At 41.2% G+C, this 26516-nt stretch overlaps 1 protein-coding gene across 6 annotated transcripts in view; it reads left to right on the forward strand.

Moving 5' to 3' along the window:
* Positions 1 to 26516, forward strand: part of LOC138761488 (septin-2) — a 206284-nt gene that overhangs the window by 167817 nt on the left and 11951 nt on the right. For all 6 annotated transcript variants that reach the window (XM_069933703.1, XM_069933705.1, XM_069933702.1 and 3 more), the window contains 2 exons: positions 1020 to 1077; positions 25350 to 25460. In XM_069933703.1, coding sequence (XP_069789804.1) covers positions 1020 to 1077; positions 25350 to 25430 — 139 coding nt within the window. In that variant the 3' untranslated portion in view covers positions 25431 to 25460. The remainder of the gene's footprint in view (positions 1 to 1019; positions 1078 to 25349; positions 25461 to 26516) is intronic.

Genomic DNA, 26516 nt, shown 5'->3' on the forward strand with positions numbered 1-26516 from the left:
GATCCACCCAGTCAGTTCCCAATCAATGTTATCAGGGGATCTCAACTTAAGCATGTATATACTAATGGAGAACTTGGTGTTCAAGAATATTATTTTTATCAGGATGCTCTTGCTTTTAGAGTGATGGCAGCTTTGCACATGAGGAGAGATTGTAGCCCAGGTCAGTGTTGTTTCAAGATTTAGAATGGGAAGAAATCTCATTAAAATTCTGATGAAGCTTGACAGGCTGAATGCAGGGAGAAGGTTGTTCCTGGCTGAGGAGACAGGGGCAGAACAAGAAGCAGTCCAACATTTGATGTTCTCTATCTTGCGCAGTTTTGCATGTTTGGTCGTTATGTTAGCTGAACTAAGAATGAGAGTTAACTTTTGCTCATGTAGACTCATTGGATATGAGCAAGAAAAATGTAAGGAATGGTCAGTATTCAGGCCTAAAGGTTAAACTTGTAATGAGTTGTGCCACAGGAAAGGTTGGATCATTTGTGGAGTGTACTCTTTCTTAATCACCAAGCAGTAGAAGCCAGAATGAGCATGAGTAGTTGATCATATCTTTTGCAAATATTTTGCTATTCTAATCAGGAAAAATATTGTGCTCAGAATAGTTACGGGTATTTAATAAAAAATAACGAAAAAAATGGAGATACCTGGTCATAATCCAATTCACTTTAAAAATAGAAAAGGAAACAATGTTTAAAAAGAATGATAGGTAAAAAATAGCAGACCAAAAGATATATAACATTTTTTCTCTGATTCATTATTCCCTATTGGTATCAAATTCAATGCAATCCAGAAATGATAGTTGATCACAATCTAAATGTATGAATCAATCTTGTGAAAAACTCCTGGATGTAGCATTGGATGTAGTATTTGTGTTCCAACAATGCAACATGGAATCATTAGGTTTCAAAGAATGATTTGGGATCAGCATACTTCTGCAAGCTTGTGTACGGGACTTTACTGCTTGGGTTTTAACTGACAGGTAATGTCATTTGAGTTATACAATCTTTATCTCTTACTGACAGGAACGTGGAAGATGAAACAGTTGACAAGGACAAAATGCTTTTGCAGAAGGAAGCTGAGGTGAGTGCATTCATTTCACAGGAGAAATGTGCAGAAATTAACAAGTGGTAGGCTTTCCCAAGGCTATCCAATTAAACGTACTACAGTACTTTAAACACAACACCGTCTGCTGGAGGAACTTGGGTTAAACAGCATCAGTAGGAGAGAAAGAATTGTCCATTTTTCAGGCTGCATCCTTTCGTCTGAGCAGCTCAGATCCCAAATGTTGATTGTGTCTTTTATTTCCCACCAATGCCACTCAGCCCACTGAGCTCCTCCAGCAGATTTTTTTGCTCCCAATTCCAGCATCTGCTCTGTATTAGTGTTCAAATTAGTGTTCAATATTATTAATGTAACTTGCACTCGGAGAATCACCAGTACTTTCTTGCTTTGCACAGACATGAAATTTCAGTGACTGAGACTGTGTGCGGAACTAGTAGAAGTTGCATAAATATTGTGCTTCGTAACAACAGTGTGAGCTGTATATCAATATAATTTCTTCCTTTGCTTGTGTTGTGAAGGTGATGTACCTCAGGATACAGTTATAAAGAGGTAAATTTCTGACTAGCCACCTAAGTGTCAAGTTCCCATTAACAAAACTTACTACATGTGAATTTTGATTCATGGAACCTGAAATTCCACACTATATCCCTGCAATCAAACTGTGCTGGGTGGCAGTCATTTCCTCTTCCAGGGCATTTCACCAACATAACCCAGGGAAGGCTAAAGCTGGCGTTTATTTATGTGAAGTTCCCAGAATCCATAAATGGTCATCTGGTTTCCTCACTAATCATCCAGCAAGTGTTCTGATGTTAAAGGCACATTACACAGCAGCTGGAAGATGGAACGCAGTGACCCTCACCACATTAAGTGTTTAAAGATGATTAGGCAAGCACACATTAGTTTATCGTAGGTTGAGCTTATCATAAACTATGGCAAATAAATAAAATCTGGCCCGGCCAGTAGCCACTCAAATCTTTGATATTGGCCTTGTGTTAAAATGAAAATTTTAAATGATTCTCACAATCAACTGATTTTTCTCAGTTGCAGAACACGGTTTATGGTGTATGTGAGAAATTGGAGCCCAAGCAGGATGTACATTTAGGGGTAATAGAAGGCATTCCACTTTTTGTATCCAGCAACGTATGAATATTGTTTCAAGGGCTGCCAAAAATATCACTCGGGTCACCAAGTATAGAAAGACAAGGAACATAAACTTTAGCATACAGTATTAACAACATTGCTCCATGTAGCTCCAGGATATTTAAGCTCCAAACTCAACAGATCTCCACATGGCTTTTTACACTTGCCTCCAAGTGTAAAGTTGAGAGCAATTTCCCCCTAATGCAATAGACTAATAATGGTAAGGAAACAGTGAATTCTCCAGCAAGGCACATATTGAAATACACCTCCTGCTCCTTGAAGACGTCAGCTGTTAGGTTGCTACGAATGCTCCTTGGAGCCCCACAGACACGCACATACAACACGCAATTGCCTTGCAGCTAAAGTCTAACTATCAAGTGGCAACAAGCCAAGTCATTCAAGCAGCAAGTAAATCTCAGAGCAGAGAGCACAGTAATTAGATTAAAACCAATTCATGCACAAGACAGATTGACTTCAGCTGCAGCAGAATGAGTTAGATGGCAGTGAGCAAGTCAGATCATTTAAATTGGAGAGGACTCTTCTTCCTTGATTGACAGAATGGATGAACTGAATGATCATACTCATCTGATTAAATGACATCTGCATAATTAATTTGCAATGTTAGAGAGGAGAAAGTCTAAATTTTAGTCACCAAAACTAAAGTGACTGAAAAAAGAAATTCAAGAACTGTCCATCCATTTTCTTGTTCTAGGCTACTATTTAGCCTTTCTGAGACAAACCTAATGTAGCTGCCGATCACCGAGATGAACCAAACCACCGCTGCCGATCAGTGACACAAACCCACCGCTGCTGCTGATCCCTGGGGAGGCTTCCCAGGCCAGTGGAACACTCACAAGTCGGTGGGCTACTGTCTCCCCTGTCACTTTAGCTCCTGCCTCCGAATCCATCCCTCGGCCTACCGCACATGCACACCGGGGAAGTAGGATGAGGGGAGAATTTGGAGTTGGCATCTGGTGTGCTGAGGAGGGGGGATGAAACGCCACTGAACCCAAGGTCCCGCTGCTGCCCGTGAAGCCGGCCTCCTTGAGACGCTGGGACAAGGGATTCTTCCGACTGCTTGCGGCTGGGAGATTACAACACGCAATTTGAGAGGGAGAGTTGGAGAGAAAAGTCAACAGGGAAAGGTAAAGAAAAAATGGAAGGAAAGAGGGGAAGGTAAAGAAGAAATGGAAAGAGAGAGGGGAAGAAGTTACCTGAAATGAGGACAATCATTGTTCTAATTACCACTAATTGATAGTGCAAAAAATAAACTCTACACAGCGTAAACATGTAAACAAAGAAAGAACTGTAAACAGATAATGAATGTAAGCAAACTGACTGTGCAATTGGATTAGATTCAACTTTATTGTTATTGTGCCAAGTAAAATGCAAAGCCAATTAAATACAATTAGCATCCAACTAGAAGTTAAAAAATACAGAGAGAACAAAAAGAAAATCAATAAAGTGCACGTCAGAGCCCTTAAATGAGTCCCTGATTGAGTTTGTCAGTGAAAAGTCTGATGGGGAGGGGTAGCAGTTGTTCCTGAACCTGGTGGTGTGAGTCTTGTGGCGCCTGTACCTCTTCGCTGATGGCAGCAGCGAGAACATTCTCACTCTCTTTTAAGACTTGGGAGAAACACCGTTCAATATCATTTCCCTTTATAATTTAACATAGTAATGTAGTTTTTTTAACCTTGCAATGATTTGCATTCCATAGTACAAACCATTTCTGTAGATTATTTGCCCTACAGACTGATTTTGTATCTCAATCAAGAAAGCTTTAAAATGACATAGTTGGAGCTGACATCCTTTGGCTGGATGCAGATTTTGAACTACATACAGCAGTCCACATGCATTTGCCCACCCTGGAACTTGGAAATGACAGCTTCCCTTATTTGGGATACATTTCTAGTTTGGTTTGTAGAAAGGCTAGATTTTTACAAATGTTTCTATTCACAGAGCTGGTCTGTGAGGCTTAATGTGCCACCATTCCTTTAGCAAGCGGTGGAACAGATGTAAGAGGGATGTAAAGTAAGGTATTCCCTTGGAGAACATCACCTCTCCATGAAATGATTTGCAGCTATTTTCAGTGTTAAAAGTGCCAAGTATACAAGTGTGTTGTTATTTTAAATAAGAAAGACTCAATGTTCTGCCACTACCTCTTAATAGCCAAAACCATTTGGTTTTACAAGTAGCAGCTAAATAAGTATTCAAACATTATTTAAAAATATATTTTGAGAGGATGAACATTGCAGGAAACTGGTCTATAATCTTCTGTTCAGATAGTTAGTTTTGTCGAACTATTAAATCTACTATACAGGACAGGTAATTGTGATCTTGCTTAAAGTTTAGCTTTTCTATTGCAGCAATTCCTCAGAATTGCTTTAGAATGTCAGCCTCTATTTTACATCTCAATCTCTGGAGTGGGGCTTGTGTCTACAAGCTGTGTTTTAGGCAGAAATCTTGTCAACTATGTAAACTGATCAGATTGAGGATAAATACAGTTGTACAGCACAGAAGCAGTCCCTTCGGCCCAGCTCACCATGCTGACCAGTCTTCGACCTGAACTCGTCTTATTTGCCTGTGTTTGATTGATCCCCCCCCCAATATTCATGTTCCCATTTCAATGTATTTTAAATTACCAATTTAATAACATATTTCTAATTGTGACCAGAACTGTGCACAAAACTCCAGCGTGGCTTTATCAATGTCTGTACAGTTGTAACATGACATCACAACTCCTTTTCTCAAAGCAAGCATGCTAATCACCATTTTCACCATCTTGTCTAATTGTTTTGCCGTTTTCATGGAACCATGTGCATGTACTCCTTGGTCTATTTGTTCTACAACACTCCCCAGGGCCCGCCCTACCATTTACTTTGCAAGTTCTGTCCTGCTTTCACTTTCCAAAATGCAACACCGTTAACCCGTTTGTGTTACGTTTCATCTGGCCATTCTTTAACTTACTTCCCCAGTTGATCAAGATCCTTTGTAATCTTAGGTAGACTTCTTCACCATTTTTGGGGAGATTTGCAAACTTGCTGAGCATGTTAAGTGCATTGCCATCCAAATCATTAATATCGATGACAAACAATAGTGGACCCAGCACCGATCCCTGAGTCGCAGGCCTCCAACCAAAACACCACCCCTTGTCTGCAATCTCATGACTCCTTTACCAAGCTAATGTTGCATCCAGTTAGCTAGCTCACTGTGGATCACGTGTCATCGAACGTTCCAGATGAACTTTCTCATCAAAGGCCTTACTGAAGTCCTCATAGAGAATGTCTATTCCCCTGTCTTTGTCAATCTTCCATCACATCTTAAAAAGTCTCAGTTAAATTTGTGAGACACAATTTCCCACATACACAACAAAATTGACTATCCCTCAGCAGACCTTGCTTTTGCAAATGCTGATAAATCTTATCTCTTCGAAAATCCTCCAGTAACTTCCCCACCACTGATGTTATGCTAACTGGCCTCCTAGTGTACTGGCTAGCCTTTGTGTCCCTCTTTAAATAAAAGGAAAGCATTAGCTGCCCTCTAGCCTTGCATAAAAGACGATAAAATCTCTCTGCCAAGGTCTGTCCAATTTTCTTTTCAAAGAATCGCTGGGTAAGGCCCCAAAGTACTCAGAAAATTGGATAAATCTCCCAGGCTGAATGGATTGCACCATAAATAAGTAGCAGTAGAGATTGTGGAGGCATTGGTAATGATCTTTCAGGAATCGATAGATTCTGGCACTGGTCCCGAAGGACTGAAAAATTGCAAATGCCACTCCACTATTCAAGAAGGGAGGGAGGCAGAAAGGAAATTATAGGCCAGTTAGTCTGACATCAGTGGTTGGGAAGATTTTGGTCGATTGTGAAGCATGAGGTTTACAGAGTATTTGGAGGCAAATGACAGAATAGGGCAAAACCAGCATAGGGTCCTTAGGGGGAAATCTTGCTTGACAACCTATTGGAATTCTTTGAGGGAAAGACAAGCAGGCTGGGTAAAGGAGATGCAGTGGATATTGTGTACAGCCTCTCCTCCTACTTGCGACTTGTGTGACTTACAACCGTCAATACATACGACTGAAAAAAATGTTTAAATTTTAAAAAAATAAAGAGAAAATGTATGTAAATGTAAAAATTACGCTTGGTTACGTACATCCACCAGTGCTAATGGCTGTATTTGTACGATCGTGACCATCGGACGATATCCCAGCATTGTGTACATCACAGCATCTCTCTCAGTTCTCATGGGAGATGAATGCTGTTCAGCAGGCTGTCAGGAGAGCATTGGGCAGGGAGATCAGTGTGGGGACTGAGAGCGGGCTGTCGGGAGAGTGTTGGGCAGTGGGATCAGTGTGGGATCTGAGAGTGGGCTGTCGGGAGAACGCGGGGCAGTGGGATCAGTGTGGGGACTGATAACGGGCTGTTAGGAGAGCGCAGGGCAGGGAGATCAGTGTGGGGACTGAGAGCGGGCTGTCGGGAGAGTGTTGGGCAGTGGGATCAGTGTGGGATCTGAGAGTGGGCTGTCGGGAGAACGCGGGGCAGTGGGATCAGTGTGGGGACTGATAACGGGCTGTTAGGAGAGCGCAGGGCAGTGGGATCAGTGTGGGGTCTGAGAGCGTGCTGTTGGGAGAGCGTTGGGCAGTTGGATCAGTATGGGGACTGATAGCGTGGGGACTACATGCCGTGCTAACATATGTCTGACGCGTCCATTTCAAGATCAGAACGGAACTTGGACTTATTTCAGGGAATGGCTGTATGTAGATTTTCAGAAGGCATTTGACACAGTACCACACATGGGGCTACTTGAACAAGATAAGAGCCCTGGTATAACAGGAAATATGCCAGCATGGGCAGTATTGGCTGATTGGCAGGAAGCAGAGAATTGGAACACAAAGATGATATTCTGGTTGGCTGCCAGTTGCTAGTGGTGTTCAGCAGGGTTCAGTGTTGGGGATGTTTCTTTTGATGTTGTATATTAATGGAATGAATGGCTTTGTGGCCACTTTTGCAGATGATATGAAGGTGGGTGGAGGAGCAGGTAGTGTAGAGAAAACACAGGCTGCAGAAAGATTTAGACAGATTAAGAGAAGTGGCAAATGAAATATAATGTTAGAAATTGTATGGCCATGCACTTATAGAACCTAGAACACAACAGCACAGTACAGGCCCTTCAGACTTTGATGTTGTGGTGATATGCTTGTTCTTTCAAGAAGAATGACTTTATGTGGGTTAAACACTTAACCGACTTTATTTTCCTTGAGTTGCTTCAACCAATCTCCAGCATCAACCCCCGTCGTATATCACTTCTGGTTTCCTCCCAACCATGTGCATTGCATTCTGGTAAATGTGGTTCATATTTACACGCATGGTAACAGATCTTTTCCCTTTGAGAAACACAAACATATGTCTACATAACAAAAGTATCCACATTTCTACCATTTGCATCTGATGAATTCTGATTTCACAAAGTCATTCAAGTTCATTTAGGGCATCCATAAGATTCAGCTGAAGCTTAGAAATCCATGAAGAGGGTCCTGTTTATACACAAGTTCACCTAACAGACACCAGATAGCTGTTGCAGTTCACCAACATTATGATAGGTCACCAGATGCTAATCAATCACTTTAGAGGAACTGCTTATGTCAGCAGGACTAACTTTACCTTCACGTAAAATATGATTTCCTTCAGCATCTTTTAATTCCATCAAAAGCGCCCTATTCTGCTGTGAAAGATCTGACCCTTGCATCTTTTACCTCTGATTCTCCCTGTTGAGTAATGAAGCATGCTTATTTGCCTCATCGGTGATTTTTTTGTAAAAGGTGAATTTCCTTCATGGCATTTCTAATTTAGCTGAGAGATTTGCCACAGATTTTTCCACATGTTCATATTCTTCACGCTGGCACATCGGAAGCGCAGCTTCATATCTTTACATTTTCATCCAAATATTTTTCCTGTTTTGCCAATAACAATTGATCTTGGGCTTCAATATATCCATGATACAACTCTGTGAGCTTCATTCCAGGCTTCACAATCTTGGCCATAGCCGCTGCAGTGGGCGACACAGATGCCATTTCTACTTCTGATAGTGTGGTGGTTCCTTTAAAGTTTGTAGTTGAAAGAAGATGGTTTGCATTTTCTGATTTCTTATCCTGAAGAGACTCTTCAAGGTGTTTTCTTGAGAGTTCAGATTCTTGTATCGATATATTCTTATCATCTAATGCAGCCATTCTTTATTTTAGATGCAGCTGAAGTTGCTCATTAGACTCTTGTCAACATCTGTCCACTATGCCTAACTGTCGCTTATTGTGTTCTTCATTCAGTTTTTCTTTCTGTCGGGCCCTTTTCAGCTCCTGATTCCTTTCTTCAAGCTGAGTCTCTAAATGCCTCAGACGGTCTTCTCTGCTGCCAGGCCGTTCTTCAGCCTTTGTCAGAGCTGCAATTCGCTGGACAAGTTCAGCTTCTACTTCTGATAAGGTTTCTGCTCGTTTCATTGTTTGCTGCAGTTTCTGTTCAGCAAGTTCCAGACATTTGTGTAACTGCCTAATTTTGTCTTTTAGCTGGCATAAGAAGGCATCCTTATTTGCCAACTCATTTTCCAGTTTGTCATTCATGTCAGGTAATGAGGTTGATTCTCTCTGTACATTAAGGTATCACTTCTCCAATGTCATTATCCTTTCTTCCATGAGTGTTGTGTGCTTATCCTCAGTCTGTGAAGGCATGATGAAAACTCTTTCACCAGGTTGAGCTCTTCACGTGCTCTCAGACCTAATATTTGCTGTGCTCTCCTTTGTACAGTCAGTAGCTGTGACTTTAGATGTCGTCCTTTGTGTTTGAGGGTCACCAAACAGCCCCCTTTTACTGGAATGTACTCTCCAGAGTAGCCTGTCACTTTTAATTTCACTGGATAAATCTTGCTGTTTGTGATGAGGATCTTGAAATCATCCATAGACAACATATTCACCTGGGCTCCGGTGTCGAGCTTAAATGGAATTCAGTCACTGGAACAATCCATTCTGTTTTGCCAGCATTAGTCTGTAGTGAATCCTCAAAGAATTCCTCCATTTCTTCATCCACTGTATATACCTTTCTCTTGGTATCCCCTGCTTTGCAGCACTTTCCAAAAGGATTCTTCTTTCCACATTTATAGCAGGACTTTCCATAGGCTGGACACATCTACCTCCGCACCTGCTGCATTAGCTGTTTGAGCTTACCACTTTGCTTTGTTGTTACTTTGGGAAACTCCTGGTGCTCTGCTTATCTGTTTTCATCACATGCACTGCTATGTCTATCCTGTGCAGCTCCTTAACTGTTGTGGCTGTCCTGTGCAGCTCTTAAGCTCGTGCTTGTGGGGTCTCTGCTGCTCTACACATATTCATGGCCTTTTCCAGAATCAAATCTTTTTCACACAACAGTCCATTATATGGGATTCCGCAAACTATCTTTAATGAGTGAATTTTTCAAATCTCCAAATTCACAGGAGTTGCTGTGTGAAGCTCGGTTAAGTATTGGTCAAAGCACATACCTTGTTTCTGGTCTCAGGAGAAAAACTTGAATTTCTCAAACATGATGTTTTTACTTAGAATAAAATACTCCTCAAATTATTTCATCAGGAGTGTCCAACGTGAAGGCTGTCTCATCAATGTGAAAACTTAGAGATGTCCAAGGCATCTTCACCCATCACGTGCAGAAACATAGACATTTTCTGTTTTCCATTGGTCTCTCCCATTCCACCAGCTTCTAAATAAATGTTGAATCGCTATTTGAAGCGTTTTCAGTTATCAGGTAGATTGCTGGTAAACTGCAATGGTGTGGAGGACTTAACTTATCCATGCTTACAAACTATTGTCTTCTCCTACTCTGACACTTCTGATCCTTGTTCTTTTGAAAAGAACGTGTTTGTTTGGGTTAAACACGTAACCGACTTTATTTTCCTTGAACTCCTTCAACCGACAACCCCCATCATATGTCATTTCTGGTTTTTGCCCAACCATGCACATTGCATGATGGAAAATATTTAACATGGATAATAACACAGTGCTGACCCATATATTCCTTTAAAAAAAGTACTAAACCCTCCCTACCCCATAACCCTCTTTTTTTCCATCCATGTGCCTATCTAAGAGCCTTTTAAATGTTTCAAATGTTTTACCACCAACCTTAGCAAGGCATTCCCGGCACCGTCAACTCTCTGCATTTTAAAAAAAATCTTATCCCTGATGTCTCCCCTCCCTTCACTTTGGTGTTTGTTGTTTCTGCCCTGGGAAACAGGCGCTGGCTGTCCACCCTATCTAAGCCTTTCATAATCTTGTAGACCTCTATTAAATCTCCTCTCATCCTTCCATGCTCCAAAGAGAAAAGTCCCAGCTCTGCTATCCTTGCCTCGAGACTTATTTTCCAATCCAGGTAACATCCTGGTAAATCTCCTCAGCACCCTCTCCATAGCTTCCACATCCTTCCTATAATGAGGTAACCAGAACTGAACACAATACTCCAACTGTGGGCTCACCAGAGATATGTAGAGTTGAAACATGACCTCTCTACTCTTGAACTCAATCCCCCTAATAATGAAGTCCATTATCCCATTGGCCTTCTTAACTATCCTATTAACCTGTACGCCGACCTTGAGGAATGTATGAACTTGGATCCCTAAGGTCCCTTTGTTCATCCACACTCTTAAGTAACTGACCATTAACCTTGTACTCAGCCTTCTGGTTAATGTAGAAAAAAATAAATTGGCAGGTTATTTTTAAATTGGGGAGAAAATTGAACATACTCAGATGCAAAGTCCTCATGCAGGATGGCCTGAGGCAGTGGAGAAGGCAACAAATGCAAGGCTGGTATTCATTTCAAGAGGAATAAAATACAAGAGCAAGGATGTGACACTGAGGTAAAGTAAGGCACTGGTGAGGCCTCACTTTGGAGTTTTGGGCTCCTCATTTAAGAAAAGTTTTTTTATATTTTAGTTTAAAATTTTTAACTAGATATGCATTCAAATATATTTCAAAATACAGATGTAATAGTGTATTTGATATCAAATACATGATGATAATACCCCAACAACCCCCACCCCCTTACAGTCCCAAGAAAAGATAAAAGAAAAAAGTATAGAATAAAGTGTTAAGATAGGAAAGAAGAGAAAGAATGAGAATGGACTGCTGAAAGTCTTAAATCCCATCTGGTCTAAAATTCTTACCTATTCTTTCATTGTTAATAGGGTTCCACACAGATCTTAAAGGCTCAGAAGAACATTTAGAAATTTAAAAATTTAATCCTTTTTTTGTAAATACAGGCACCAAATTTGTAAAAATATATATAATTTTTTCCTTAAATTCTATGTAATTTTCTCAAGGGGAATCCAAATGTGTGTTTTCCCCATTCCATTGTTCCAAACTCAAGGGTGAATCAGATCTCCAAGCAACTGCAATACATTTTCTGGCACTGCTAATGCAATTTTAACAAATTCTCTCTGGGTATTTAGTTAATTTCAACTTGGGTCTTATCCCTATAATGTTACCTAATAAAAAAAATTCTGGATTTTGTGAAAATTGGACTCTTGTAACTTGTTCTAAAAAATGTCCTAATTCTAGCCAGAAGTGTCTTAATTTATCACAAGACCATGTTGAATATAAAAAAGTCCCCACCTCTTCGCCACATCTAAAACATTGATCTGATAAATCTGATTTCAATTTATTTAATTTCTGTGTTGTGAGGTATAACTGATGTTAAAAATTATATTGTACAGTCTATAATCTTACATTTATTGTATTAGTCATACAGTCTCAACATAAATCAGCCCAATTCTTCTCATCTATTATCACATTTAAGTCTGATTCCCATCTTTGTCTAGATTTATGAATCCCCGGTTGAGAGGTTCCTGTTTGGAGTAAATGATAAATTGCTAAAATAGATTTCTTTGAATTTCATTTTGTTATTAAAATCTCTATATCACTGGACTTTGGTAAATACATTTTTGGACCCAGCTTATCCCTTAAATATGCTCTGATTTGAAAATAGGTAAATATCCTATTATTAAGGATATTAAGTTGTTCAGATGACATCAATTGCCCTTGCTCGTAGGTCTTCAATGTATCTGATCCCTTTACGAGACCAAATTTCATAAATTTGATTATTTAATGTACAAGGTACATGTCTGTTATGAGACAAAAGGGTTTTAAGAGATAAATTATTCTTTATTCCAATGCTCATTTAAGAAAAGATGTGCTGATGTTGGAGAGGGTTTAGAGGAGGTTCACCAGGATGATTCTGGGAATGGAAAGGCCATCATATGAGGAGTGTTTGACAGCTCTTTACCTGTACTCATTGGAATTTATGAGAATGGGGGTGGGGGGGGGTCCTCATTGAAACATTTTGAATGTTGAAAGGTAGGTGTGGACAGAATAAATGTAGAAAGGTTGTTTCCCAAGGTGGGAGAGTCAAAGACAAGAAAGCATAATTTAAGGATTGAAGGGTGTCTGCTTAGAACAGAGATGCTTAGGGATTTCTTGAGCCAGAGGATGGTAAATCTGTGAAAACTGTTACCACAGGTGGTTATGGAGGCCAGGTCATTGGGTGTATTTAAGACAGAGATTGATAGATTCTTGATCAGCCAGGTCATCAAAGGTTATGGGGAGAAGGGCAAAGAGGCTGAGTGTGAAAATGGATGAGCTCATGATTAAATGATGGGCCAGCCTCAATGGGCTGAATGGCCTATTTCTGCTCCTTTGTCATATGATTTATCCACCTTAATATCTTTTGAGATCTCGAGAACCACCACATTTGTGACATTTAACCATTGTTGCATCTCTGGGTTCCTCCCCTTCCACGAAATCACCCAGAAGATGAACAGTAACGTTATAGACAATTAATCCCCCTTCCCCCAAGTTTACGGATAAAGCCTTACTAGTATACTTGCTAATAAATATAAAGACCTTTACTAAGTGGGGATAAGGAGGCACTTTAAAAGAGTCACCCCAACAGTGTGCGCCATCATCCTGGGCGACACTATTGCTGTTTCACCCAACGTAATTTAAACAGCTGCTACGAGCAAGGCATGACCAAGGCTCTCCGTTGGCTAAATATTTGCTCCCATCTTCACCAAAGGTTTATGTGTTACTTCAGAGAACATTTACTTTTACAATTTTAAACTTTCATTAAATTTTTATTTGTTCTTGTTTATTTTACATTTTTATTTATTTTCCTCGATTTTTTTTGCCGGTTGGTTGAGGTTGCCAGTTGTGGATAACAAGGGTTTTACAATATTGATTTAAGACCTCTCCTATCTTCTGTGGCTCAATTTTTCCTAAAGGGAACCTATTCTTTTCATCATTCCCTTTTTGCACACAATGTATTTCAGATCATAAAGTACTTGTAGGATTAAGATGATTGTTTATCTTATCTGCACAAGCTACTTCATGTCCTCTTTTAACTCTTTTCATTTCCCTGTCAAGTGTACTTCTACATGCTTTATAGCCAAAGATTCACTTGATTCCAGCTGCCTATACTTACATAGGCCTCCATCCTTTACTTGATTAGAGCGTCAACATCCCTCATCAACCAGGTTTCCCTAATTCCTTTGCCCAGAGAGACGCTGTCCCTGACATCCCTCTATCTCACAATTAAAAGCCTCCCACTTGCCAGACACCTTTTACCTACAAACAGCCTCTGCTGATCAACCTTTGCAAGTTCCTGTCTAATGCCTTCAAAATTAGCCATACCCCAGTTTAATCCTTTAATTTTTGGATCAATTCTATCTTTTCCCATAACTTTTTAAAAAATAATATGGTCACTGGTCCCAAAGTTCTCCCCCACTGACATTTCACAGGAGGAAGGAGGGCCAGTGTTGTGCTCTCTTGAGTAGGGCCATCGGCATGTTGTTTGAGAATTAATTTTAAAATATAGTCTCGCGTCACTTAATGTCCGCAATATGTTCTGTGAAATCGAGCGCTATGCGATTTGGACGTTGTGCGAACACCATATTATAGTAATATAGTTGTTTATTATGACTATCAAGACATGTACTATAGGTTATATATGTACTGTACATTAGGGTTTTATTTTTAAATTGGGGAGAAAATTGAACATACTCAGATACACCTGGCAGCACAATTGCTTTGTATACAAGAGACTGAGATACATGTGTTGCATGTGGGAAGCCGCTATGTCCCATTCTCCAATCGGGATTTCTAAAGTCTATTCTAAGCATATGGGACCACGGAAGTATATGCGGTTGGATGTTGCCCGAATGGACGTTATGCGACACATTACTGTACAAAAGATCAATTTTTAGAGATGGTAGACCAAATATAAAAACTTAGAGAAATACACTGCATGTTGGCAATTGAACAAAGAGAGATGAAGATAATGGGTGTTGTGTCCAAATTTTTGATCTACATTTCTGACTTCCATATTCTTTCCATAAAACATTTTCAGTTAGAAAAAAAGATTCTTTCTGTAATGAATTTTGAGCTAGGGTGGCACGGTTAGCATAGAGGTTATTGAAATGCCAGTGACTAGGGTGGTTCGAATCCAATGTTGCCTGAAAAGAGTGTGTATGCTCTCCCCATGTCTGTGTGGGTTTTCTTCAGGTGCTCTCCAAGAACATACAAGGTTTGTAGGTTAATTGGTGACAGTAAACTCCTGGTATTCAGCACCCATGGGGAATTAATAAGTGAATTTTCTGGTTGCTTGAGATTGCGTCTACTATGATTGGCGAACTAACAATAAGGTCCACCAATTTTAAATTTGCGTTATTTACAGGGTTTTACTGATTTTGGCGGCACAGGCTGATGGGCTGGAAGGGCCTGTTACTGTGCTGTATCTCTAAATTAAATTTAATATATAGAGTGCTAATGGAGTGAAATATTTTCTCATTGATTCTTCTCTTCATCTTCCCTACTTCTCTAAACAAACCATTGATCATTAGTTCTGCTTCAGCTTTGACTAGCATAACTTGGAAACTTTGTGTGAGAAAATAGATTTTTAACATTTTCTTTTGGAGAAGTTTGTATAATGCATTGCAGCATGAAATTTGATGTGGCACCTGAGTGCACTAAATTATCGAAGTGCAGAACATGAATAGTTTAATTATTAACATGATTGAACCCTGGCATTTGCCTCATGTCTCATGTGTGTATGTTCCCTTTATAAAAGCAGGTTTATTTTTAGTGGGGAGGTCCTATTGGCTTTGATGTGGTTTTTTGCAAGCATTTTGAACTTCACCTGTTTCAAGCATTACCAGTTGATTTAAAAAAAACCTTTTAATTCATGCATTTTAAGTGAAGCCAGGAAGCTAATAATGCTTGCAAAAAATAGCAACTCTCAGAGCTGCTGCATTTGTGCTCAGTTGGCCACAGCCACTTGAAGACTCCTGCTCATGAGAAGTTCTTTGTTTTGTTTGCAATGCTGGAGGCCAACATTGTACAATCTTTCCCTTTTGTGCTTTATGCCAGCTGTGTCCTTAGTAAAATGGTGACCTGATCACCACTGAGCAAACTATCTGAAATAGTTTGATTAAATACAGGAACCAGTGAGGAACTTGTTTTGTGGTTAGCAATGTCCAACAAAAGATTAAATTAGCTTATGAAATTCAGTGCTGCAAGTGCTGTTGTTCATGTAAAAAAGAATAATTGCACTTTTGTTAAAGATTTGCCCTTGCATTTTCAGTCATCACATTTTCTGCTTTTACTCTTAATACACTACTCTTCTTTGAAATTCATTTTTCTTTAGAGAACCTATTAATACTTAACAGATTTGGAATTATTCTTTGCAGGTGGGTGAACATCAAACTACTTCCCCAGCATCTTTCTTGCTTCTGCTGAGCACGACTTTCCCCTGCCTCAGCAGGACAGATTCCATAATGTGGACTTTTGTTAAATACGGATGTTCATAATCTGGGTATGAGCCTATCCAATACTTTTCATACAGCAGTCCCCACCTCTTCACGAGCTCCATCCCATCCAGAAATCCTCTTTTCATACAGCAGTCCCCATCTCTTCACGAGCTCCATCCCATCCAGAAATCCTCTTTTCATACAGCAGTCCCCACCTCTTCACGTGCTCCATCCCATCCAGAAATCCTCTTTACATACAGTAGTCGCTTTGCCAGTTACCTTTGTTTGTGATCCCACTTCATCTTTAATTATATTCTGTATTTTCTGCAGCCTATTTGAAGAGTCAGCTCTAACCAAAAATCCTAACTCAAGTTATCTTCCTTTAAATTTGCAACAAGAACTTTTCCAGTGATTCCCCCAGTTCCACTCATTCTCAGTGGGCCCCCATTTTATTTTGTTGCATATGGATGATTCTTGTTGACTGATATGAAATAGAATGGGCGGCTTGGTTAGCATAGCTGTTAGCACCACGCAATTATAGCACCAGCGATTTGGACCGGGGTCCGAATCCCGCGCTATCTGTAAGTATGTTCTCCCTGTGTCTGCTTGGGTTTCCTCCGGGGGCTCCGGTTTCCTCCCACTGTTCAGAATGTACTGAGGGTTCTAGGTTAATTGGGTGGCACGGGCTCGTGGGCTGAAATGGCCTGTTACCGTGCTGTATGTCTAAATGTTAAAATTTAAGAATCCATTTTGCTTTCCTTAAACCACCGCCTTACTGAAAGGCTCATGGGGGCCGGAAGGGAGAAGTCTGAACTGTGTGAACTTTACTGACTCTCCGTGTGATGGTGTGGATTTCCCCATGTTCCAAAGACAAGCAGAGCGGTGGATTGCTGTCATACCATTGTGTAGAATCGAGGGAAATTGATGAGAATGTGGGGAAAGTAGGCTACAAAGAAAATGAATGTGAGCAGCATAGATTCAGCAGCTCTTCTTCTATAGCACAGGGAAATACGGATCTGACCACTTCCTCCTTCCTGGCCCAGCTGAACACCTGTCAGTACAGACCAGGATTTTGATTCTTGCAGTGCAGACCAATTTAAATTCCATTTTCTGAGGAAGAAAAATTGCCATCTAAACTTCTGCCTAGATTTGTAAACTCAAGCGAGCTGAATCGTCCACTGCATCTACATGCAGTTATAATATCAACGCAATGTCAGTTTCAATGTGGAACAGCCCAAATTGGCTTTATTCAGGAATGAACTCCATTAAATTAGTTTTGACAGTTTTAATCTTTAGTGTATGATGAAAATTTCTTCCAACTCATTTGCTTCAGAATTCATCAGTGCTCTTGAAACAATGCAATTGAAGCAATTGAAACCATTGTTGTTCCTTATCAGGGCTGAACAATTTTTAAAATTATTCAATTTTTGACACACAGGCAACACTAACAAGGACAGTATTTATTCCCCTATCTCTAACTCCTTTAAATTTCATGGTCAACCACAATGATGGAGTCATATTAAAACCACATAGGGTTTTCCAATAATCTAGTGGTTTTAGTCGTCATTATTAATTTCAAGTCATGGTGGGGAGCTGGCTGATGGAGGACCTCAGTTTTCTTCAGGCTGACTTCCAGGACAAACATTTTGGCAGTTTCCGCAAAACAGGACGTCAAGCGCTGAAGAGCTGGCTCTGAATGGGCAACTAAAGCGGCATCGTCTGCAAAGAGTAGTTCACAGAGAAGTTGCTCTTGGTGTGCTCTTGGTGTGCCCACATCTCCATCGGGCACACAGAACTCAAACGGTCAACCAGTTTACCTACCTCGGTTGCACCATTTCATCTGATGCAAAGATCGACAAAGAGATAGACAACAGACTCGCCAAGGCAAATAGCGCCTTTGGAAGACTACACAAAAGAGTCTGGAAAAACAATCACCTGAACAAACACACAAAGATCAGCCTGTACAGAGCCGTTGTCATACCCTCGCTCCTGTTCTGGTCCGAATCATGGATCCTCTACCGGCATCACCTACGGCTCCTAGAACGCTTCCATCAGCGCTGTCTCTGCTCCATACTCAACATTCATTGGAATGACTTCATCACCAACATCGAAGTATTCGAGCTGGCAGAGTCTCCAGAATGGAGGACCATTGCCTTCCAAAGATCGTGTTCTATGGCGAGCTCTCCACTGGCCACCAAGACAGAGGTGCACCAAAGAAGAGGTACAAGGACTGCTTAAAGAAATCTCTTGGTGCCTGCCACATTGACCACCGCTAGTGGGCTGATCTCACCTCCAACCGTGCATCTTGGCGCCTCACAGTTCGGCGGGCAGCAACCTCCTTTGAAGAAGACCGCAGCGCCCACCTCACTGACAAAAGACAAAGGAGGAAAAACCCAACACCCAACCCCAACCAATCAATTTTCCCTTGCAACCGCTGCAACCGTGCCTGCCTGTCCCGCATCGGACTTGTCAGTCACCAACGAGCTGCAGCAGACGTGGACATACCCCTCCATAAATCTTCGTCCGCGAAGCCAAGCCAAAGAAGAAAGAAAGAAGAAAGATTAATTTCAAAAAATTATTCACGATTTAAATTCTACAGCTGCTGCGCTGGGTTTTGAAAACTCTAGTACGTAGGTCTACACTTCCAGATATCTAGTCAGGCAATTTAATGAGTGTGCCCACACCTCGAGAGTATCCGTACAATCGCACCAAAGCCTTTGATGCAGGTGCCTGATATTACACCTGGCTACTACAATGTGGAAACGCCTCAATGGCCACATTGTCTGGTCCAGCTGCCACTGCAGCTCTTGGAGATACAGGAACCCCCTTCAAAAGGTTTTGTAAACAAGGACCTGGGCTGGAACCTGCCGTTGACTGTAAAAACCGCAGCTCAACAGGTTTGGCTCATCCCACTTTGCGTCTGGGCGCAATCACTCGGCGCCCCCAGACCAGTCCATCGTGCAATTTTTCCCCGATGATGGATTCCAGTCCCAGATCAAGGAGGTGTGAGGCAGCAGCTCTGCTGATTGGGGTACTGCTGAAAGTCTCTTGGTCTCTAATGGTGGTAGTTGGTGGCTGTTTTCTTCATCTTCATGACAGCATGCAACCATTTTCAGGACTGTTGGCAACTGCAACATATGAGCTCCTAGAACACCAGCAGCTTTTACTTATTATAGATGCTGCCTCTGTCTGGAAATTGTTAACTGCTACAGTATTTTGGACAAGTCCCCCTCCCATGTGCATTACAGGTGTTTGCTTCTGTTTCACTTAACAACTGCAACCTTTCCTTTTTCCAGCAGCTGCAATGTGTATCAACATTCAAAGCTGATTAGGGAGAAAATTCTTCAAAATTATACTGATGGCTCTTGTTATGTGCAGTGTGGCTCTTGCTTGATCTGTTGTGCACTTGCACTGAAGTTGTTTTAATTGCATTGAGGATACTAAAGCAGTCTCCCTGTCCCAGTAAAGGTTCTCGCTTTGCAGCTGTTCATCTGCAAGTAATATTATTTTGAGATACTTTGTTCCTGTGTTGTAAAAGCTAAAGAGAAAGCTCGGACAATTTGCCTGCAGGTGGTTGTTGTAAATCACGTGGCTTGGAGAAAGTCGGTGATAATGTTCAATACTTAAGAATGATAGTTTTCTACCGTGTTTACTTCGACCTTCCTGTGAGCTGTTCCAAGAATTTGCCCCTGCAACAATGAGAAAGCAGTCATCTGTTTCCCAAGTTGGGAATCGTATAGACTGGAATTATACTCTCAGTAGTGGCAACTTTCCTTTCCACGATAACACTAAAGGTGTGAGAAATGAACAGAAATATCCCAGAATCTGTGTTGTTCACATTTTGGTAGAAAGTGTAAGTTGGTGCCTGGATATCCATTTGGTTATTTTATTTTTTTAAATATTATTCTGAAGGTTGTCCTTCCACTTTATTTGAATTCTTTTGGTAACTTCAGATATTCGGCATTTTCACTCCATCTGGCGTTTGTTACTTACCTGCCCCCTTTGTTATTTAATTGCTTATGTGCTCGACTTCAGAGCAGATCTTCCCCCTCACTTTCTCTTCCCTTCCCATTCTCCGCACCTCACCACCTCCATTTCCCCAATTTGATGAAAAGTCATTGATCGATTTGGTCTTGCGCCTGAGTATTTTCGGTTTGTGTTTAGAGTCCAGCAATTGGAGTATTTTTCTTTTGAATCTATTTGGGTGGACACCATGAATGGTATTTGTTTTGTGATGACTTTGTGAATTTATTTAAATACAGGAGAACCCATTTTGTAATTGATGTGGCTCCATGGTCCAAGATTGGACTGAATTATCTGAGTTTTGGCAGTTTCGCTTGGACAGCTAATGATGCATGAAACAAATGTCAGATGGTACAAATTTTGGTTATGTGGGCATCAGTGAAACATTACTCCAATTTTAGTCCATGTGTACTTGACTTCAGATCAACATTTCTTCCAAATTCTTTTAAAATTGTGGAGAATGAATGCTGTTTGTAATCTTAGGATTAGTGTGAGCATGGATGCCTGCATTTGAGCTGTTGCAAAATTAAGACAGTCTTTGACTTTTGAGTTGTATTTTGAATAGAATACAAATGTAAATATCTCAACCAGTTAGAGAGTTTAGTTCAGAGGTCAGAGTGAAGTATTGTTTGCATCTTTAAGCATCCGAATGCAGATTTGGCTTCTAAATTCTGTCATGCTGAGAAGAGTATAAGGTTTAGTGGATTCACAGAGAGAGACGAGTCTGGACACAGGTAACTTTCATTATCACGCAGGAGACAAACGGGAGAGTGTCAAATGGTACTTGATTACTATATTACTTCACATCAGATGTAGGTTGGACTCCAATACCAGTGGCCACCTTTATATATGGTCACACACTTGAGTACACACTGTACAGACAGGGACTGCACGCACGCACGCACGCGCACACACACACACACACACACACACACACACACACACACACACACACACACACACACACACACACACACACACACACACACACACATCCCTGTACCAATATGGGTGTGAGCACTGCAAGTACTGATCTATTCTAGTACTACAGTTCAGCTTCAGTGCAGTGCACACCTTACCCGTGACACTTCCAGTGATGTCCACGGTAGCGACCTGGCATTGAACGATGTCTGCGGCTTGGTCCATGAGGCAGAGAGAAAGAATGTGCTATGCATCAATGTTTTATACAGTTCTGATCTGGGTGCCTAACCAATAATGACCCTAGGTAATTTAAATGAGCCAACAGCAAGGTGTGCACGAATAGGTGGCCGGAGTCCAACCTTGATTGACTGGTGATGTGACTTATATAACCATATAACCATATACAGCACAGAACAGGCCAGTTTGGCCCTACTAGTCCATGCTGGAACAAATCCCCACCCTCCTAGTCCCACTGACCAGCACCTGGTCCATACCCCTCCAATCCTCTCCCCTCCATGTAATTATTCAGTCTTTCCTTAAATATAAATAACGTCCTTGCTTCAACCACCTCTGCCAGAAGCTTATTCACATCCCAACCACCCTTTGCGTGAAGAAATTTCCCCTCATGTTCCCCTTATAATTTTGCCCCTGCAATCTCAAATCATGGCCTCTGGTTTGAATGTCCCCCATTCTTAATTGAAAAAGCCTATCCATGTTGACTCTCTCTGTCCCTTTTAAAATCTTGAACACTTCCATCAAATCCCCCTCAATCTTCTACGCTCCAGAGAAAAAAGCCCCAGGCTGCTCAACCTTTCTCTGTAACTCAAACCCTGACATCCTATCAACATTCTCGTGAACCTTCTCTGCACTCTCTCTATTTTGTTTATATCCTTCCTATAATTCGGTGACCAAAACTGCACACAGTATTCCAAACTTGGCCTCACCAGTGCTTTGTACAATTTCATCATAACATCCCAACTCTTGAATTCAATACTCCGATTTATGAAGGCCAACATTCCAAATGCCTTCTTCACCACTCTATCAACCTGAGTATCAACTTTGAGGGTACTATTTACTATAACTCCTAAATCTCTTTGTGGCTCTGCACTCCTCAATTGTCTACCATTCAATGTATATGACCTATTTAGATTTGCCTTTCCAAAATGCAACACTTCACACATCCGTATTAAATTCCATCAACCATTTCTCAGCCCACTCCTCTAGCTTTCCTATATCTCCTTTTAAGCTGCTCTCAAACTTCCAAGCAAGTTCCAGACAGGGAGGACACCCACAATCCACAATATTTCAGAAAGGCAAGGAGGCCACATTTTCCTCCACAACCTACATATAATTATTCTATGCCAGGTTTTATGGTCACCCAAGCCAATGACCAACTGAGACAATGGCAGTGCAAATAAATGCTCATAACATCCATTAATTTTAAAGAAAAGAGTATTAATTTGAAGAATGAAACAATGTTCTATGAGCAAGGCCACAATTTGTTCAAATCTAGCCTATCAATGTCAAGAGGGTTGGCACAGTTGGTGTAGTGGTTAGTTCAATGCCTTTACAGTGCCAGGGTTCGAATCCAAAGCTGTCTGTAAGATGTTTGTACTTTCTCCCTGTGTCTGTGTGGGTTTTCTCCGGGGGCTCCGGTTTCCTCCCACCATTCAAAATGTACCGGGGATTGTATGTTAATGGGATATAAATTGGATGGCACGGACTTATGGGCCAAAATGGCCTGTTAATCAGTGGCCTAAGAAGTTCATGGGCTGAACTCTAATACGCTCAAATATAGTTTAGTCAGCTGGTGAGAGCTCAGTGGCTGCAAATGGATCATGGGCATTCATCTGTTAAGATAAAGTTGCCTTATAGCTAAGTTACTGGTCTAACATCCAGCTGGCCTAGATAATTGATCCATTGGTTCACTGTCATCATGACAGCTGGGCAATTTAAATTCAAATGATTAATAAATGTGTAATTAAAATCTAGTAACTGTGTTAATATCCATGAAGTTACTAGATTGCCATTTGAAACCGCATCTCATTCACTTGTGTCCTTTGAACGAGGAATTCTGACGTGGTGGATTCTTAACTCATCATAGTGCAGGGATGTTTAAGAACGGACGTGACACGTTGGCACTGCTAGTGACATCCACAATCTGGGAATGAACAACGATTTTAAAAAAAAGGATTTTGCTAAATATTATTAGTCGTAAGCTACTAATTGTACGTACGATTTCACCTTTTCTCCATCCAGTCATTCGGCAGTAAAACATTGAATCTTGAGGAACAAACCTTAATGAGGTTTACTCTGCAGACTTGCTTTAAAACCTTACTTCAAATATTTCCCTTATAAAAGCTTTGCTGCTTTAGGTTTGACCTTTATTTTACGTGTCACCTTTGAAATAGCATGTGGTGCCTGCTGGTTTGGTGACTACATGTGTGTAGGTACTCCTCCTCATCTGGCTGTGTTGTAATTTTGTCAGCTGTTCTACCTTTCCATGTCATTAACCTGTACTTGTCTAATCTGTCATTTGCAGAAAATGAACCTAATCTCACTGTGGTCCTGATAAAAAATCTCCTTTGTTCTGGTCCATGAAACGTGCAAAACCCCCTGCTCTCCTTGAGAATTTGCCATTTTTCACTCCTCACTTGTTATATAGGCATTCCTGCTGAGGATAGAATTAAATATTCCCAGCCAGTGGTGTGGAATTTAATTTCATTGTGAGCGCGCTCAGCAGCTCTGCAGAAATGGGAGGTGTGGGGGAGGGAAAGAAAGAGAGTGGCTCAAGTGATTAGCAGTGCTTGCCACTGGATGGCACAGGACTGTCAGAGTGTGACTGCTCAGAGAAACTGGTGAATGACCAGCGCACACCACATCATCCAGTAAATCTGGTTACATATGCATAGGAACCACTGACCCAGAATATGGGATTGGTGAAGATCTGTCTGTCTAAAACAAAAATCACTGAATAATGCAATGGTCAAAACTGTATCACTTAAGGTTTAGTTCTATCAGTGTAAGACCATATTACCTGGCACACTAAAATTACATTAATAAGTAACCCCAACTGCACCTTTGCATGATGGTCTTTAATTGGCAATTGTTTGAGGTTTGGGATTAAATATTTTTAAGTTATGCTGTGCGTTCATAACTGTATTTAAAATCTCCAATACAGTTTATTAATGTGCGTAATACAAGTACACAATCCTTTATCTGGACATCCAAAATCCGGAAAGCTCCAAAAACCAGTATTTTTTTCCCTGGTGCTGGTACAGCAGAGAGAGAGAGAGAGACAGCAGTGCGAGCGACTAGGTTGGGCGGCAGGAAAGACAGCAGTGTGACTCGGGTGGGCGAGGGGGAGAGAGACGGCAGCGTGACTCGGGTGGGCGGGGGGGGGAGAGACAGCAGCATGACTCGGGTGGGCGGGGGGAGAGAGATGGCAGCGCGACTCGGGTGGGCGAGGGGAAGAGAGACACCAGCGCGACTGGAAGGGGGTGGATACGCAGCACAATTTGGGTGGGCTTAAATCTGGGGCAGCTGGCTTTTGTTCTGAAATCCGGAAAAATCTAAAATTCGGAACACATTGTCCCCCAAGGGCTCCGGATAAAGGATCGTGTACCTGTATTTAAATGTGTGCTCCAGAATAAACCTTCACCTATGAAATGACCTCATCATCAAAGAAATGTCATTAGTCATAAGGAAGTGAATATCATGTTTTGTGTAGTGTTAGAGAGGTGCCTGAAAATAGTGTTAACAGCAGATAAACCTCCGCAGTTTAAATGCTCTGGGATTTGAAGGTGGACTGGCATTCATCAGCAAAGCTTTGCAAGAGATGTAGAGTGCTGGCCAAAATCCACTTGGCACTGTAAATTTACTGTGCAAGTCAAGTTGATGCTTTTCAAAAGCACGATAAAATAGGTGCAAAGTGCTGTTCTTCTGATATAAAAGGGTCTTTGAAACAACACGAACCCTTATCCACCGCCCCTCTTTCCCTCAGTCGAAGCATTGCAGTGTTGTTATAATGTGGTCTTTTAAAGCTAATAATTTTACTATGAAGTGTATGCACCTTAATTGGAATGTAAATTATAATCTATAAAAATAAAATCAGGCAATGCTATTTTGTTCTTGCTGGGACCCTTATTTAGAAGGTTTTAAATAAATCAGAAATGGGATTTATAACCGCCATGGAAAGCACTTTTCTATCTCCATTTTTAATCAAAGAACTCTGTTTAATAATGAGCAGTATCTACGGGTACAGAGTATAACTCTGTTGCATCAATTTTTTTGAAGTGACTGCTGCGATTGATGTGTTGTGCATCTGTGATATCGCTAAGTGTTTTTATGTTACTAGAAATCAACATTTCTTTTCCCCGCAGTTACGACGAATGCAAGAGATGATTGCTCAGATGCAGGCACAGATGAGAATGAAGCCTGCAGATAATGGAGACGGACATTGAGCAGTGAACCCGTCCTACTTTTACTTACAGGTAAGAGCTACTAGTGATCTTACTTGCCCCCAATCTCTTTACTATTTGTGACCAATGGAAAATGGTGATCACACAAGTGAATGAAGTGGCAAGTGAGCAACTATGATTTGCCTGAACCTCTCTGCCAGGTTCCACACAATGTCTCCCTTCAACCCACAGGGTCAGTTATTGTGGTCCAAAAGCAGGGCATCCATCCTGTTGAGTCAATACAGTTGTTTTGTCAATCAATCCAGTCAGTTTTCTGAAAGATTACTTACCTCAAGTACCTTCCACTTTCCTTTTGTAGTCATTGACCGCTTCCTCTTGTCACTGAGCGCCTGGTTATTACCACCTGTTCTTATTTTTACATTTCTTGTCAGAGTACATACATGACATCACATACAATCCTGAGATTCTTTCTCCTGTGGGTGAGGCAGAATTACCACTTATTGTTAGTGCAAAAAAAAAGCTGTTCACAGCATAAACATGTAAACAAATAAAGAACTTTAAACAGATAATGAATGTAACTAAACTGTTCAATAAAGAGGGAATAAAATAAATCCATAACGTGCCCAAGTCAGAGTCCTTAAATGAGACCCTGATTGAGTTTGTTGTTGAGGAGTCTGATGGTGGAGGGGGAGCAGCTATTCATGAACCTGGTGGTGTGAGACTTGTGGCACCTAATGGTAGCAGTGAGAACATACCGTGTGCTGGGTGGTGTGAATCTTTGATGATTGCTGCTGCTCCCCGACGGCAGCGTTCACTGTAGATGTTCTTGATAGTGGGGAGGGTTTTGCCAGTGATATCCTGGGCTGTGTCCACTACCTTTTGCAGGGCTTTACATTCAGGTCCCCATACCAGACTGTGATCCAGCTAGACAGCATACTTTGTACCACACCTCTGTAGAAATTTGACAGGGTTTCTGGTGTCATACAAATTCCTGAGGAAGTCAAGGCGCTGACGTGCTTTCTTCACAATGCCATTGATGTGTTGGCTCCAGGAAAGATTCTCTGAGATAGTGACTCTGAAGAACTTAAATATGCTCACCCTCTCCACCTCTGATCTCCCAATGATCAC

The sequence above is a fragment of the Narcine bancroftii genome, chromosome 4 (assembly GCF_036971445.1).
Source record: "Narcine bancroftii isolate sNarBan1 chromosome 4, sNarBan1.hap1, whole genome shotgun sequence".
NCBI lineage: Eukaryota > Metazoa > Chordata > Chondrichthyes > Torpediniformes > Narcinidae > Narcine > Narcine bancroftii.